This window comes from Octopus bimaculoides, chromosome 13, assembly GCF_001194135.2.
Source record: "Octopus bimaculoides isolate UCB-OBI-ISO-001 chromosome 13, ASM119413v2, whole genome shotgun sequence".
In the NCBI taxonomy this organism is placed as follows: domain Eukaryota; kingdom Metazoa; phylum Mollusca; class Cephalopoda; order Octopoda; family Octopodidae; genus Octopus; species Octopus bimaculoides.
In genome coordinates this window covers 32,916,082-32,930,805 of record NC_068993.1, presented here as the reverse complement: position 1 = coordinate 32,930,805, position 14,724 = coordinate 32,916,082, and the positions used below count along the sequence as shown (strand labels likewise).

Genomic DNA, 14,724 nt, shown 5'->3' with positions numbered 1-14,724 from the left:
CTCTCTCTCTCACTCTCTCTCTACTTCTACGTTTTACAATCAGTCGTATTTTCTGGTCATTTTTATGTGCCCTTTTTCCTGCACACACGATGTGTGTGTGTGTGTGTGTGCGCATGGTACATAAAAAATGGATTTTACCTTTGCCAACATGGACAGAACCTAGACTCCCCAGATTCTAGATTGTGTGTGTGTGTGTAGCCATCCATCCCAAACCTTGGGCAATGAATTGGTAGAATCATTAAAGCATTGGACAAAATACAGTATTTAGTTCAGAGTTCAGATCTTGCCGAAGTCAACATCCTTTTAATCCTTCCAGGTCTAATAAAAGTATTGTACTCGGTTTTAATATTCATATAAAACACCCTAGATTTGGCTGTAATTATTGTAAACAGTAAGACTGCATTGGAATTCAGATCTTTTATTTTCTAACACGATGTTAATCAAACTATTTAACAGGTTCTTTTTTACTGTTGTAATTCTTACCAAAATGGATTTATATTAAGGGAATTTAAAATTTTGTTTCACAATTGGAGGCAAGAAGATTTAGCTCTTGTGAAATAGTAGAAGTCAAGTTTCAAAGCTTATTTTCTTTTAGGTAACTCTCCTTACCTTATCAGGTGCAAAACTTGGTAGTTGCTACCTCTCTTCAGAGATTGTAAGGCTTTTAGAGTGGAAGTAAATGAGTGCTGTGTACAAGAGATAAGATGGTGGGGGTGCCTGTCCCAAGGAGCTCACAGACCAGGAACATAGGCAAAAATTCTCCTGGGTGAGTAACAGTGCAGGAGTTGGTAAAGTAAATTTATTATTGGTTTCATAATGAATGGATAAAGTAATTAAAGTATGTGACTGAATGATTAAGACTAGTCAGAGGTAAGATATCGGGAACAGGGGTCTCTACATGCACCACAATCAAGATGATTTGTTAAAAGGGCCATTTCTATGAGACCTTGCAAACTAGGATAAAAGACTGAGTTTGTTATGACTGGGAACTTTAATGGGTATGTTGAGCTACCTTATGCTGGTTATTCCAGTGTATATGGAGGTTAGGGTTATGGTACTTGGAATAAAGATGGTTCAAGATTCTTGGAGTTTTGTGATGCATATGACCAAACCATTTGCAAAACTAACTTCAAGAAACAAGCCAACCTTTTTATCATCAACTATGAACATGCAAGTCAGAGAGGCCTCATACTTGGTAAGGAATCGATTAAATAGATGGTTATGAATATTAAGTCTCACCAATAATAATAAGAAGGAGGTATGGAAGTGTTACTTAGAGGAGAATAAATGGGAGAAGGAAGGACTATTCCAAGTAACTGCTATGCAATTGAGATAGGCATAGGGGTACAAATGCAAGAAAGCAGTTGGGCCTCAAGGATAACCAATGTAATGGTGAAACTATCTGATGAAATAGGACATATACTAATCATCATGTAGACCAGTGGTTCTCAACTGGGATCCATATAAGATTTTGTTGTTAAAAATAATAACAAATTAATTTTACTTCTACAATACAACATAGGCACAGGCATGGCTGTGTGGTAAGAAGCTTGCTTCCCAACCACATGATTCAGTCCCACTGCATGGCACCTTGGACAAGTGTCTTCTACTATAGCCTTAGGTCAACCAAAGCCATGTGAGTGGATTTGGCAGATGGAAACTGAGAGAAGCCAGTTATTACACTCTCCTGTCCCAGAAAGCATATTCTCTTTATCCATCTATTTCCAGTCATTTCAAAAATGTAACTACACATGGAATGTTGGTGATTTTTTTCTCCCTCTTCCTTTTCTTTTGGACTTTCCTGTCTCCTGTTTCCAAAGAAGAACTATGCTTGAAACATAAAACAACCACTCTTTCTTTCCTTCTTTGAGCGTCTCATTAATACTTTGCATGTACTACATCCTCGCATTGTTTTTTTGGTCTTTTTTCCTCCATTTAAAAAAATTAGTTATATATATATGTGTGTGTGTTTGTCCACCTTTCACTGACAACTGGTGTTAATGTGTTTACATCCCTGTAACTTAGCAGTTCAGTAAAAGAGACTGATAGAATAAATATCAGGCTTTAAAAATAAGTCCAGTGGTTGATTTGTTTGCCTAAGGCAGTGCTCCAGCATGGCTGTGGTCAAATAACTGAAACAAGTAAAAGAATACAAAGTATAGTGGGATTTTAAACATCAAATGACTGAGAGTCCATCTGAGTAAAATTGGGATCAAAGGGATCCATAGGCAAAAAATGGTTGAGAACCACTGATGTAGGCAATCAAGTTATATAGAAAGGGGCCATTTCAAACTACTGGTATAGCAGTATCATCATTAACTGCTACAAGGGCAAAAGCGGTTCACTAAGAGAGAAAGAAAATAAGAGGAACATCAAACAGATGGACCACTAACAAAAAGAATATAGCACAACTAATTAAGAAGAAAATTAGCTAAGATGAGATGGAGCTTGGAGTACCAATGACTACAGGAGTTGTTCTTAGTAAAGTGCAACCCATTACACTAAGCATTCACTGATTTGGAGAAGGTCTTCAACAGTGTACTACACTCTATAGTCTGATTACTAAAAAAAACTTGTGTAGATAGTTTGTAAGAGCTGTGTAAATATGTACAGAGATGTCTGCAAGGTGAGACCCAGATAGGATTTTGACCTAATTCTAACCCAATCCCCTATTCTCCTGGTCTCAACAGAAGAGTTTAAGACTAGCTGTCTACAGGAACTCTTCTATGCCAATGTACTAAAATATAAATGAATCTAAAACAAAATATTGCTCTCAAAACAACACGAGAGATGAAAGAGTGACTGGTCAGTAAAAGTATCAGCTGACTGTGTATATTAACCCATTAAGTCCCACTGTCCTAAAAATAGGACACTAAATGAGAACATTAAATAAGCTATATCACATTGTCTCAGTGTCCTATTTATAGGACACCGAATATTTCTATTTGAAGTAAAGGAGTTTTAATAATTATTTATTTCATTTTAACCTATTTTCAATCATCTGTAAAAATCTAAAATATTCAGAAATTTAATTACTCTGGGACTTAAAGGGTTAAGAAAAGGTGTTAGTGCTGGTTGAATACAAATCAAACATGAAATTTGTTGGGTAACGAAAATGCTAAATGCCAAAGTGGAATGCTTCTGAGCCAGAGGAAGAAGTTGCTAATTCACAGATACAAAGATAACTTGGAACTAAGGAGAGTCCCTTATTAATTAACCAACTAGACAACTAGTTCGACTTGGCTAACCTAGATAGGCTATCTATCTTCAAAATGTGGTAATGTTCAATCTGATTTCTTTGTGCGTGTAAGTTTGGCAACAGAAATAGCATGCAGGTATCAAATATTCTTTTCTACTCTAGGCACAAGGTCCAAAATTTTTTGGGGAGGGGGTACATAATTTAAATTTATCACCCCCAAAAGGATGAAAGGCAATGTTGACCTCGGCGGAATGTGAACTCAGAATGTAAAGACAGATGAAATACTGCTAAGCATTTTGCCTGGTGTGTTAATGTTTCTACCAGCTTGCCGCCTTATCCAGCTATCAAATATTGGCAACAGAAAGGGCATCCAAGCATCATCTATAAGAATTCATCTTTACCACTATCTAAATATTCATAGAGATCTGTCTTTTCTCCTTTCTTCACCCCTCTCTCTTTTATTTAAATTCTGTAATGTGTCACTCTGGTAATACAGAAAACAAATAAAACCAACTCTTTTGATATTAATAGTGTCAGTTTCTTTTGGCGTCAAACAATACTTTGCTCCCACTATCAACCTACAGGACATGAAATTCTCTATACACAACAAAACACTACTAATCTTTGACTTGAAATTCTCTTATTAACTCTGTTCTCCATGCTGGTATGGTTTCGATGGATGGATTGGATGCCCTTCCTAACACAAACCTCTTTGCAGAGTGTGCTGGGCGTTTTAAACATGGTTCAAGCATGGGAACCTTTATGCAGCACCAAAATGCTGTGTTGAGCTATTTTTCCTCAGTCCCCTTTGCTAATATTTATGATCAAAGGTATTCAGTGCAAGACCATCCCATTTGAAAATAGTTAATCACTGTAGTGTGACTGAAAAGTGACAGCTTGCATTGTTTAATGTAAACATAGAAATATGTCAGAAGCAGCTTCTATACCCAGTGGTTTTTACTGTCACTAAGAACTTCCTGGTCAATAACCACCAGTCCTCTGGCTGGCAACAAGCTGAATGTGTTGGCCTATAAGTATTGAAATAAAGCCTAATGTAGGGAAAGGTATCTCTGTAGACCATTCACAGATTACTCTGGTGATGTATCTAGATATGTTATTGGATGTGAAATAAATGTACAGAGACAACTTGGAGATGAAGGAACGCACTTTGGTCTTCTGAGGGATGAGACAAACTTTTTGATGCTAGTGAATGAACAAGTGGATATAGTGTAATGCAGAGAGAATTCCTTGGTCTTTCTGTGAACAAGGCAACTTCTGTGGTATTGATGCCATTATAAGATGTATCCAGTACACTTTGTAACGTGGTTGATGATAGGAAGGACAGCCACTCATAAAAATCAGGCTGCAAAATGAAATGAGTGAATGAGATGTGATTCCCAATCTAAGAGGGCAACATTTCCAAATAAGAACTGGTTCAGATTGTGACAACCCATCTAACTCAATCCTGCAAGAAAAAGTAGGCATTTCACAATTTGTTATGTTCTTTAGCATCCTAAAATCAGCTTTCACCATTTTTGCTTATGTTTTCTTCCTTGGTCTTCTGCTTGGATCTCCTGTCACTTCTTCTCTTAATTGTCATCATCCATGTGCATAAGATGTTCATACCAGTGCTATCTTCTCTCTTGCACTGTTCTGCTGAATCCTCTTAAACCCACTCTTAAATCCACTAGGGCCTTATCAATTCACATACACTAACATTACATACCCAGTGGAACATACTTGTTTTCCAGCCTTTGCACATTCTCCACATCAAGCCCCATGTTTTATTCTCATGCAGCAACAACACAACACACACAAATATCATACAATTTGTCTTTGATTCAAAAAGAGAATCTCTTTGTTGCCAGTGAAGTTAATAGCTTCCTGAGCATTTTCCACTCTGTTCTTATTAACTCTGATATGTTCAGGTTACCTTCCTCTACTACTGATTTGCTCACCTAGGCTAGTGGTTATTAAGCCTATTTTGTCACAAGGCACTTAAATAATTTTTCCCAAAATCACAGAATCCATACATATAATTCATAGACAACTCCTGCACTTTAATTGTAACGAAACATCAGATAAAGCAAAAAACAAAAACTGTTTTAGAGAGAGAATCTCTCTCAAACATGTGTGTATGCACACACACACAAAACATAACTTTGAGAGATACAGACCTAAGAATTTTAAAGAATTTATGTTACTAGTGTTCTAACTACTAAGTACACCTGTGCATCTGCTATATATAACGTTTTATTTCTCTGTCAACTTGTCTGGGATCCCACTACTTCTGATGTGCACCTGTAGTTTACATTATGTACACCAAATTGTAATTACTGCCATTCCTCTGCACACCAACTTCACCCTTTTCTCTGAATGCAGCAGGGTTCAGTCCTCGTTCTTACTTATTAAAACTTCAGTATTTGCTAAGCTTGCTCTGAGGCCTCTTGGCTCAAAGTTTTGCCTGGAATTTCTTCTCTAAATCTTCCACAGATTCAGTTATAATAACTAAGCCTACTGCATATTACAGTTCCTACAGACATCTGATCATAAATTCCTCTCTTGTGAGCTGAAGAACTATAATTGATAGTGGTGGGCTGAGAACAGAGCTTCAAAGAACAACTTAAACTGTAAATTCCTCATAGAACTCATGGTTAATCCTTGTGTTGCTAATAACATGCACCACTCTTATAAGCCATTCATCAACACTTTGTTTTCTAAAAGACTACCAGACTATAGAGCATGGTACCCTGTCAGAGACCTCCTTCAGATCAATAGATAGTGTATTATGTGGATTACTCTGAGCTAAGAATTCTCTTGTTGTCTGTTGCAGGAAGAAGGCATTAGACATACCCTGATCTGAAACAAACCAAAATTGCAGTGCATCAAAGTTAATTGTCATCCTGATGATCAGTTTACAAACAAAATTTAAAACACACACACACACATAAATACTTGTATGCACATTGTATGTGTAATGATGGGATAATGTAGTCTTGTCAAAATATTTCTGCAAACCAAACACTAAATGTGAAAAAAAAAAAATTAGAAACACTTTATTTCTTACAAGGTGTGCATATGCATCCTCTTCTGATATATATTTTGATATATTTATTTATTTACCTATGAATATATCCGTAAGATTTAATATAGCAGTTAACATTTACAGCTTTATGACAATTATGATAGCTTTTATATTATAGGTAGATGATTTTGTTCCTGACCAAGGTACATAACTCTGGTTGCTCTAGTTTACTTGGGTTGAGTAAAATTTTTTTTTCATTTGTACAGGGTATGTTTAAAAAGAAAATTTAGCTATAAAAGAAATCAGTTGTGACCTTCCATTTTTTTTTATCTAGACACAGAGTATTGAAGACTAGCTTATTTAACTTTGTTTTTGGTTCTGTAGCGACAGTCCATTTATTTATGCATTATCTTTTACTTGTTTCAATCTATGTATAATTCATGAGACTTAGTTGTTGTTTATTGCTGGTTCAGCAACCACATAGAAGCTCCTTCAATGGTTCAAGGTTTACAGTTTTGTGTGTGAAAGAGATTCTATTGTTGATACAGCCAGTTGTTTCACTTAAGGTTCAATATTTAAATAAGATCCTATGTTTACCTCAGTATTGTTACTGAAATATAGTAAAAAGAAGTGGGATTCTATAGATTACTTGTAGCCCTACATCTGAAAGAGTGTTTAACATAAGTGCAAGCTCAAAGGAAAAAAAAATCCATTTTAAACAACATTCTTTTAATACACACACACAAACACAAAATAAATACAGATAGAGAGAAATTAATAGATTCAATTTTAAAAAATGTCTTCATTTCATATAAAATTGGTTACAATGTGATAACTACAGTAAAAGGAAAAACAGTAACTGTCACGTTTTGACCAAGTCCACCTCCATTGTGGTCAAGTCTATAAGAGCAACTCTCATGCTTTAACCAAAACCACCTCCACTGTGGATATCACCAAACAATATAGGCATTCAAAAGAGCTTCTACACAATTGATCAATCTACTAGAAATAGCAACCATAATTTTCTCAATTCATGCACTACCATCTAAAATTACATTGGGTTATGTATTAGATATTCAGGTCTGATCAATAAGTATCCGGACTGTTGCCATAGTAATGAAGCTAAGGCACACAGAGTAAAGCCGTTTGGCAAAAATTGACCTTAAACTCTGTTGTGCATGCACACTAAGTTTTAACATTCTAGCTCACTTCCGCTGTTTACAGCAGTGTTTGGAAAGGTGTGCAGCATTTGATCATCACATTGACCATGACAAAGGTCTATGCAAAGCTTCAGAAAGTGTATGGAGAGGAGTGTATGAGCCACACACAAGTGTATGAGTGGTTCGGACATTTCCAAGATGGCCAAAAAAATGTCGATATTGACAAACATTCCGGGAGACCTGCAACCAGCAGAACTGAGATAAACATCACAGATGTGCATGCAACAGTGAGGGGAAAATTGTCGAATCACCAGCCATGAGTTATCAGAGAATGTGCAGATCAGTTACTGTTCAGTTCAGTCCATTATCACTGAAGATCAGGGTATGAGGCTCATGTCTGCCAAGTTTGAGCCAAAACTGCTTTCAGCTGACCAAAAAGACACTCGGGTTTCAGTTGCACAAAATTTCCTTGATTGTGTCGAGAACAATGAAAACTTTTTGAAAACTTTGCGTAGGCCTCTGCGCAGGTATTGCCAAGTTTTTGGCAAAATTTGATACAGATTCTCTACTCAGTTTTCTCTGTCATGGTCAATGCAATAGCATGTTTCGTAAAAGATGGCAGATTGTGGAAAGAAAGTTGAGGATGAATGGAGCCGGCTAAGCTCAACCATCCAACCAGAATAGAGGGAAACGTTAGTCAACGGTGGTAGGCCTATGAGCCCAGGTAACTTTCACGTGATATGTGTAAATATTTATTTATAATTTTATTAATTTTAAATCGAAATCAATTTTTAATTGGAATTTTAAAAAAAAGGAAAACACAAGTTCTCTAAGTTTTGTCTATCTGTGTACTGTCCCCTCTTCGTTATGCCCAGTGTGGCAAATAAAGAAAAAGTTCGTGCTTGCTCCACAGTTCATGTGTTGATAGTTCAAAGTTCACAATTTGAGTTAGCGTGTTGGATTGTTGGTTCTGAAGAGATTACGTTCCATGTAGTTATTGCCGTTTGCTTTGATTATATTGTTATTACACTGTTGCAGTGTATTTGTTTATAAGGATATAACATCTGGCGACGAGGATCGTTTGAAACTCATATTGGTTATTTGACAATTTCTGCGTCATGGAAAAACCTATTGGCTGCAGTAGTACAGCTTCAAGAGAAGCAACAGGAACAACTACAGGAGTTGCAAAAACAAATACTACAACAACAACAGCAATTAATTGAATTACAGTCAGCAAAGTCCAAAAATCCAGTAAGCTTGTTTACATCAGATGGCATGACTAACACAATTTCTGAATTTATGTATAATCCAGGTATTATAGAAGATACAAGGAAATTTTTAACGAGTGCAAGTCATGGTTGGAAGAGCAGAAAGTAAGGCTTTTACTACGCAAGGTAGCTCTTTCCAAACCTGAGCGTTACTTTAACTTTATTCTGCCCAAAAAGTTGAGTGAGATTGGTTTCCAAGAACCCATGGAACTGCTTTCAAAAATTTTTTGTGATAGAAGTTCATTATTCAACACCAGAATGGAGTGTTGGAACTTGACAAAAAATGAAGAGGATGATTTTATCACCTACACCAGTGTAGTCAACCGTACGTGTGAAAATTTCAAACTCCGGTATCTCACTCAGGATATGTTCAAATCACTTATCTTCATGCAAGGACTTACAGCACCTGAAGATAGAGAAATTCAAGCAAGGATTCTCTCGAAAATGGAGCAAGCGAACCAGGATTTATCTCTACAGACAATCATAGAAGAATGTCAGACTATGGTAAATTTAAACATGATGTGAAAAAATTACAAGATAAAGACTCTGCAAAAATTCAAATGTGTTGTCCCGGGATGCATAAAAAAAAAAGTGCCAGGCTCCAATCTGTGTTATGGTTGTGGAAGCCTACACTACAAAAAGATTGTCTTTGAAAACAAAAAGTGCTATAGTTGTCAGAAGCTGGGACACATGAGTTCTCATTGTAGAACAAGACTAAGAGGTTCAAATACAAAAAGTTCTAAGGTGTTTTCAGTGGAGTTATTGTGATGGAAAAACAAGAAAATCCATGCACATAAAAATAAATGACGTGAATACCAAATTACAGTTAGGCACAGGTAGTGACATCTCGATTATAAATGTGGAAACTTGGAAAAAAATTGGTAAACCGAGATTACGTAAAACAACGAAAATAGCGTGGGGTGTAATAGGTGATAAATTACAGTTCATGGGCAAAACATGTAGGAAAGACATGCAAAGCAAAATTATTCGTTGTGGACAATACAATCAATCTGTTCAGCACAGATTGGTTAGAGCTATTTATTTATAGCACCTCCCCATAAATCTTTACTGCAATAACATAAATGGTTGTCCCGTTAAAAACAAGTCTTCGGAAGAACTGAAGAAAAATTTGAAAAACATGTTGCTGCAAGTGTTATTCAAAGGATTTAGGTCTATGTAGAAAAACGGAAGTAGGTGAAAACGCCGTACCTGTATTTACAGCAAACAGAAAAGTACCGTTCACGGCAATTGAAACCGTAAATGAAGAGTTGGACAGACTCAAAAAGAGTGGAGTCATCAAAAAGATGGATTACATGAAGTGGGCAATACCCATGGTATGTATTAAAAAATAATAATAATAAGATTAGGCTGTATGCCAATTTCTCTGCAAGATTGAACAACTGCTTAAAAACATACCACCATCCACTTCTGACTTCAGAGGACATTTTTTCAAAGTAAAATGGTGAAAAAATGTTTTTTCCAAATTAGATCTATCTGAAGTGTCTTTACAGATAAAAGTAAATGAAAAATGCTCAAAGTATTTGACAATAAATACACACAGAAGATTGTACAGATACACATGATTACCTTTTGGATTAAAAGTGTCACCAGCAATATTTCAGCAAATCATGGATACTATGTTATCTGATTATGAATTTGCAATCCCGTACTTGGACGGAATTTTGATCAAGAGTAATTCTTGCAAACAGCATGTGGAACACATAAAAGCTGTGTGTAAGATGATAAATATTGGTTGGCACTGGAAGGGTCCCACACAATTCCTTACAACAATGTTTGAGGAAAATTAGCAGAACAAGGAAACATTCGAACATAAAAACAATCCTTTTATTCTGTATGTACAAAAATGTACACCTCGGGACAATCAGTAGCCAGGTCTGGTGTGGAAGCAGCTAAGTCAGAGTCAATCATACTTTGTGAAGGCATTCTTCACACTAGTCCAGCTACAATGGAGCTGGTCAAATAACGGTCAGCAGCAGAGGCGAACAGAGAGCTGCTGAGAACACGTCTGCCTAGTTCAGGGGCTGCGTCTCGAGTCTGAGATACCAGAGAACTCTGCTGCTGTTAGTTTTCTGCACGATTCCAACCCTGCACATGCGTGCTGAAGACCCTCAAAATGACGTCACTACATGTGTTTAAGAAAATTAAAGTTTTTGGGTTCATTTTGAGTGAAGAAAAATGTGAATTCTTTCTCCCCTAAATTAAGTAGTTAGGGCAAATAATTGATAAAAGTGGTAGATGTCTTGACTCGTTGCGGGCAGACATGTAGGAAAAGTGATTAGCACTTGCCGAGTGCCTCACAATTTCCATACACAGTACATGAAAGGAAAAGAGAAGACAAGATCTCTCTGAAAAAATAACAATAATTACAGACGCAATAAGGAATATGCCTGTGGTGACAAATATACCAACTTTACAAGCAATTCTTGGGTTGGCAAACTATTGTCAAAGCTACATTCCTAAAATGCACAAGTTAAAAGCTCCATTGAACGACTTATTAAAAACAGGAGTAAAATAGAATTGGTCCACTAAATGCTAGAAAACTTTTGAAGAAATAAAAAAAATTCTAATATCAAGCTTGTTGTAAGCACATTATGATCCCAAAATAGACATCATTGTAGCATCTGATGCTTCCAAGCATGGATTAGGTGCAGTTCTGCTTCATAAATACGAAAATGGAAGTACAAAACCAGTGATTCATGTTTCACGCTCGCTAATAGCAGCAGAGAAGAGATATAGTCAAATTGAAAAAGAGGCCCCAGCAATTATTTTTGCAGTTAAAAAATTTCACAGGTTTCTGCATGACAGAAGTTTTTTTTATTGCAAACAGACCATGGACCAGTGTTTCCCCAACTTTTCACGCCAAATTGCAATATCACCTACCTATCGGCCAAAAAATGCTCCATCACCCACCTGTGTAAAAAAAACTCCAACACAAAATCCTCAAGCCCCCATCTGTATCGTTCGACACACTATATCGTAGACTCGTTGCCCTGTTAGTGCTGTTTGTACTAAATATGAGGTTGTTTACAAATTCCTTATTGTGGGTTTAGTTTTACCATTAGTGTCAATAAAATTCTAATGTTAACTCTATATTTTTCAGACAAATTAACTTCTGGAAACTTGCACTTTCTTTTACACTGATTTTCATTTTCCCCAAATGAACCATTGATCAGAACTACCGATGCAAAAATAATTAGTGATTGTATTATAAAGGAAAAGAATAAAACTTTTTAATGAGAACCATGTGTCTGGTGCAGATACATTCGGTTTCAAACTTGTCAACTTTAGTCACAAGTCTCCTCGTTGCATTACATCCAGTCCAATTCTTTTATGGGAAAATAAAGTTCCAACATGGTTAAAACCAAATTCAACCAGGCATGAAGTAGGGAAGGCAAGCAAAAGTAATTTCTGATGTTTCCACAGACTGGGGTAGGAATTCAATATACTCTGATGGTACCACGAACCTTCTTTGCCATTACGGCGATATCGCATTGTGGCGTCATTGTCATTTTGTAATTCTATCAATTCGTAGAGAACATCATCCTCGCTATTGGCTGCATTGACCTCAAGTGGATTGCTATACCAATTTGGAATATTCTGCGCAACAACATCTTGAAATTGCTCCACCATGTTATCATGCAATGATTGTAAATAGTTGCAATATGTAATTAAATCTTCATCAACTAATTCATCTTTCAAAGAATCAAGTTGTGGAAATTGATGGAATTGATGTTTTGAAAGTGTTATACAACACCAATTTCGAAATGAAGGTAGTGATAAATGATTTACAGTCAATGAGAGTGTTTCTGCTTCCTTGCAATAACTTATTCAAATCATTTAATTTTGTGAATATATCACAAAGAAAAAGATATCACACCTTGCAGCCATCAATGAAGAGGATAGTGGAGTATCTTCAAAGAGAGATATGATTATCATAAAACAGTTTCCTTTTGACAGCCACTGCACTTTGGTAGGGTATAAGAGTTTAGTATGGTCTTCATCATTTCACAGACAGAGTTGATGAAAAATTCGATCAGACAAGGGACTGGACTTCAGACAATGGAACACAGTTCTCTGGGTGTGGATTCAAAAACTTCTGTAAAAGGCATGCGATAAAGAATATTTTCACTCCACCCCACCACCTGAGGTCAAACGGGCAGGGAACAAGATTTGTGGACACCTTTAAGAGAGCATTAAAAAAAGCGAATGAATTAAGTCATGATGAAGCACTGTCAAATTTCTTAAGAATATACAGAGTGACTTCTATTCCAAATACAAATTCAGGGAAGTCTCCCACAGAAATGATGTTCACAAGAAGAATAAAAACCAAACATGAACAGTTTCGTAACATTGTCTACAAAATAATAGCTGATCGTTTGCGAAGGAGCGTGTCTACTCGCTATGAGTAGAGCAACGGATTCAGCAAATTTAGAAATTAGTTGTGGAGAAACAGAGAATATCGTTTATATTGTGTATCACTCACTGAAAAGATGAAATTTAAAAAATCTGCTGTCTTTCTCTCTGTCTGTCTGTCTTTACACCGTCGCTAGAAGGGGACTTAACTCATGCTCCGACTTAAAAATTGTTAGAAGTTATGGTTTAAAATTATTTTTAATGCAAAAATTCACCTGTTAGGAAGGAAGAAAAAAAAAAAATAAATGGCTGATTCCAGGCATTTTTGACCATGAGGAATCCATTGGTGCAACTCCCAAATCGCTGTCTTGTAAGGTGTGGATTTCTATATATGCAACACACACACACACACACACTCACAAACTCAGCTTTACAATATGTACTGATTACACTGTTGTAGTGTATTCATTTCTCCATAAGGATATAACACTATCCTTTGTGTTCTTCAATTGTTTAAGAAAATAGAGTGTGATTTAAGGGAGATATAGTTATTTCTAGCAGACTGAGTAGTGACCTAGCAGTTCCCTTATTGGCTTAGTCTAAACATGGTGATCCAATGAGCCATTAATGATTATATATATATTTTGGACTCAATAAAAACATGTCTCACTATTACCAGCCATGGCAATGAAAATATAAAAAAGTAATTTAAAAAACTCCATTTATAAACAGCTTTTATTAAAATCTCCATATATTCAATTTTATTTTACAGATATGTTGTAAACAAAAATAATCATCTCTTTATTGGAAAAAATCCCATAAATGTTGTTGTTATTGTTTAGCTCTGATGGAGCAAATTTATGATTTAAAAGTGTTCCAGTTGTGACCATCCCAACTTTTCTCCAGCCATTGTGTATTTACTATTATTTTTATGGTAGATAGTGATTTAAGAGAAATTTAGCTGCTATTTCTAGCAAATCGAGTGAACACCTATGGGATCCTTCTTTGGTTCATTCATGAATATATTGTTTAGCTTTCAGATCAAAAACATGTTTACAATGCTTTTTGTTTTTTTAGGTCTTGCAGTGTATTCAGTGAACTACAATTTAGCAGAGTTACAAGGATTATCACAAATGGAAATAATCGGCAGTGAGACCCATGTATTTCTTGGTCAACTCAACTGTGAGGAACAGGCCTCCAGTGGAGGGAAATGTCCGTAATAATGTTGGCCCCAAACCTTTGTATAGTGCTGCAACTCCTATAAAAGAAAAAGAATTAGTAATATTTATTAACTCATTACATTCTCTATAACATTTATGATGAGAGTGATAAGGAAAGTATAAGAGATTCAGAAAGTATAGGAGATTCTAATTCACTTAAATCATTTTATGACTAATTCATTTTATGTCCATTTTCCATGCTACTATGGGTTAGACAAATACACATTATTGAGGTATTGTTTCATAGCCAGATACCTTTCCTGTTGCTAACCTTTACTTGTTTTTAAAGAGAGGGATCTCTTAATTTCACCTGTCTTCAAAGGCATGAAGCAAGTAGATGATTTATTGACACCAGAAATGACAACATCGCTGTTTGCAGCTTGAGACTTTCATAAAGTGCAAATATAAACACATGCATAACCATAGATAATATATAATACATTATATATATATATATATATATATATATATATATTTA

At 35.8% G+C, this 14,724-nt stretch overlaps 2 protein-coding genes across 12 annotated transcripts in view; both read right to left on the bottom strand.

Moving 5' to 3' along the window:
- Window positions 1–11,961: 11,961 nt before the first annotated feature.
- Window positions 11,962–12,303, bottom strand: LOC106872056 (uncharacterized). The gene has a single exon (XM_014918902.1). The coding sequence runs from the start codon at window positions 12,301–12,303 to the stop codon at window positions 11,962–11,964; it is 342 nt and encodes a 113-aa protein (XP_014774388.1).
- A 1,440-nt stretch (window positions 12,304–13,743) lies between these two features.
- The window catches only part of LOC106872059 (mitochondrial ornithine transporter 1), an 89,315-nt gene continuing 88,334 nt past the window's right edge, over window positions 13,744–14,724 (bottom strand). For all 11 annotated transcript variants that reach the window (XM_052972420.1, XM_052972421.1, XM_052972418.1 and 8 more), the window contains one exon: window positions 13,744–14,284. In XM_052972420.1, coding sequence (XP_052828380.1) covers window positions 14,154–14,284 — 131 coding nt within the window. In that variant the 3' untranslated portion in view covers window positions 13,744–14,153. The remainder of the gene's footprint in view (window positions 14,285–14,724) is intronic.